Source organism: Colobus angolensis, unplaced genomic scaffold, assembly GCF_000951035.1.
Source record: "Colobus angolensis palliatus isolate OR3802 unplaced genomic scaffold, Cang.pa_1.0 Scaffold151, whole genome shotgun sequence".
NCBI lineage: Eukaryota > Metazoa > Chordata > Mammalia > Primates > Cercopithecidae > Colobus > Colobus angolensis.
This window is the reverse complement of record NW_012114611.1, coordinates 616325-619035: the sequence shown is the minus strand read 5'-3', so window position 1 is coordinate 619035 and position 2711 is coordinate 616325. Positions and strand designations below refer to the sequence as shown.

General features: G+C 43.8%; 1 protein-coding gene across 1 annotated transcript in view; it reads right to left on the bottom strand.

Moving 5' to 3' along the window:
• Positions 1–2711, bottom strand: part of FAM186A (family with sequence similarity 186, member A) — a 78277-nt gene that overhangs the window by 4747 nt on the left and 70819 nt on the right. The window contains exon 6 of the mRNA XM_011936286.1: positions 2265–2457. Coding sequence (XP_011791676.1) covers positions 2265–2457 — 193 coding nt within the window. The remainder of the gene's footprint in view (positions 1–2264; positions 2458–2711) is intronic.

Below are 2711 nucleotides of genomic sequence, written 5' to 3'. Positions count from 1 at the left end.
AGCTAATTTTTGTATTTTTAGTAGAGATGGGGTTTTGCCATGTTGTCCAGGCTGGTCTTGAACTCCTGACCTCAAGCGATCCTCCTGCCACAGCCTCCCGAAATGTTGAGATTACAGGAGTGAGCCACTATGCCCGACCTGTCCTCAGTTTCTTTCAATTCTCTCATCATCCCCAGTAAGCAGAGAAGGATGGGAAGCTTGCTTAATAAGACTTTAATCCAGTTCCTTCAAAAATCTATATGATATCAAATTTTTCATTAAGTCTTTACCAAGTTCCCAGTGTTAAAATAGTGTTGCTTACAATTATTTTAATATATTTTAAAAGTTATGCCAGGTCAAGTAGCTCACGCCTGTAATCCCAGCACTTTGGGAGGCTGAGGTGGGAGGATCGCTTGAGGCCAGGAGTCTGCAACCAGCCTGGACAATATAGTAAGACTCCATCTCTACAAAATAAAAATAGCTGGGCATGGTGGCACAGACCTGTAGACACAGCCACTCAAGAGGCTGAGGCGAGAGGCTTGCTTGAACCTAGGGAGTTCGAGCCTGCAGTGAGTTATGATCACGCCACTACATTTGCCTTTTTGTTAAGGGCAAGACTCCAGCTCTTAAAAAAATAGTTAAACGTGGCTATTTGTAATAAAAATTACCTTAGGGAATAAGATAGATCATTTTCTCATAGGTATAGATATGTGTAAGACACATAGAAGGTAAGGCCAGGCGCGGTGTCTCACGCCTGTAATTCCAGCAGTTTGGGAGGCCAAGGCAGGTGGATCACAAGGTCAGGAGTTCAAGACCAGCCTGGCCAACATGGTGAAATCCCATCTCTACTAAAAACAAAAAAATTAGCCAGCCGCAGTGGCAGGCGACTGTAATCCCAGCTACTCGGGAGGCCGAGGCAGGAGAATCGCTTGAACCTGGGCAACAGAGGTTGCAGTCAGCGGAGATCGTGCCATTGCACTCCAGCCTGAGCAATCCCGTCTCAAAAAAAAAAAAAAAAGACACATAGAAAGTACTTAATACAATTAGGGAAAAGACAGCGTCCTTGCCTTCAAAAGCACTTATAATCCAGAATAGGAGACTAAGTTACTCGTAAAAAAAAAAAAGAAATAGAATAAATGCTAAATAGAAATATAAACAGGCTGCAGGAGCAAAAAGGAAAGCACAATTAATTCTAGTAAGAGTAATAAGACCAGGCGCAGTGGCTCATGCCTGTAATCCCAGCACATTGGGAGGCCGAGGTGGGCAGATCATAAGGACAAGGGCTTGAGACCAGCCTGGCCAACATGGTGAAACCCCGTCACTACTAAAAATACAAAAATTAACCAGGCATGGTGGCGGGCACCTGTAATCCCAACTACTCAGGAGGGTGAGGCAGGAGAATCACTTGAACCCAGGAGGCAGAGGTTGCAGATCACACCACTGCACTCCAGCCTGGGCGACACAGTGAGAACTTGTCTCAAGAATAAATAACTAAATAATAAAATAAAATAAAATAAAATAGTTCTGGAAAATTTACAATATATGTTTGACTTGGATGAGAATTTGGATTAGAATCTGATGAGAAGCCTCTCTGTACCTTCCAAAGTAGCAAGTAAACTAATCTTATAAACTAATCGACATTGAGAGAGAAGGATATACAGATATAGAATGTTTCTAGAACCACGGCTTGTAATATTTATTATTAGAACTCAGGCCAGGCATGGTGGCTTACACCTGTAATCCCAGCACTTTGGGAGGTCGAGGCGGGTGGATCACCTGAGGTCAGGAATTCGAAACCAGCCTGGCCAACATGGTGAAACACCATCTCTAATAAAAATATAAAATGTAGCTGGGTGTGGTGGTGGGCACCTGTAATCCCATCTAGTCAGGAGGCTGAATCAGGAGAATTGCTTGAACCCAGGAGGTGGAGGTTGCAGCAAGTCGAAATAGTGCCACTGCACTCCCTGGGAGACAGAGCAAGACTGTCTCAAAAAAAAAAAAAAAAAAGCCATTTGAAAGATGGAGGCAGAGATTGGAATTATGTGGCTACAAACTGAGGAATGCTAAGGATTGCCCAGAGCCACCACAGTCTAGGAGAGAAGCATGCAACAGAATGCCCTCTCAGAGCTTCTAGAAGGAACCAACCCGGCAGACACCCTGATTTCACTAACTGCTGGCCCAGGAAAGTAATATAACATGGTGTCTCCAGGTAAATGTCATTTACAAAGCTTACCACTTTCACGTTTTTACAACATGCTGGAGAGAGGGAGTGGAAAGCAAGTTACCTGGCTGAATACATGTATCATTTTCTTCAGGCACTGATTCCGTTTCTGCCCTAGAGACTTCTGCTTCTCAGTCCAGACCTGCATCACCTTTTTCCTGTAGTCATCAAGTCTGCTCAGCATCACGTGGAGGTTCCTGGCCTCATAGCCTTTCCCAATATTTTGGATGGCTTTTAGTCGTTTCACTATGTTGTTCCTTGAAAAGATTAATAAGAATTAGAATGATAATAGTTGCAGACCCTACTTCAGCAAACTTGTCCTCAGTTTCTTTTTTTTGAAACGGAGTTTCGATCTTATTGCCCAGGCTGGAGGTACCATGGCGCGATCTTGGCTCACTGCAACCTTTGCCTCCTGGATTCAAGAAATTATCCTGCCTCAACCTCCCGAGTAGCTGGGACTACAGGCATGCACCACCACACCTGGCTAATTTTTTTTTTTTTTTTTTTTGAG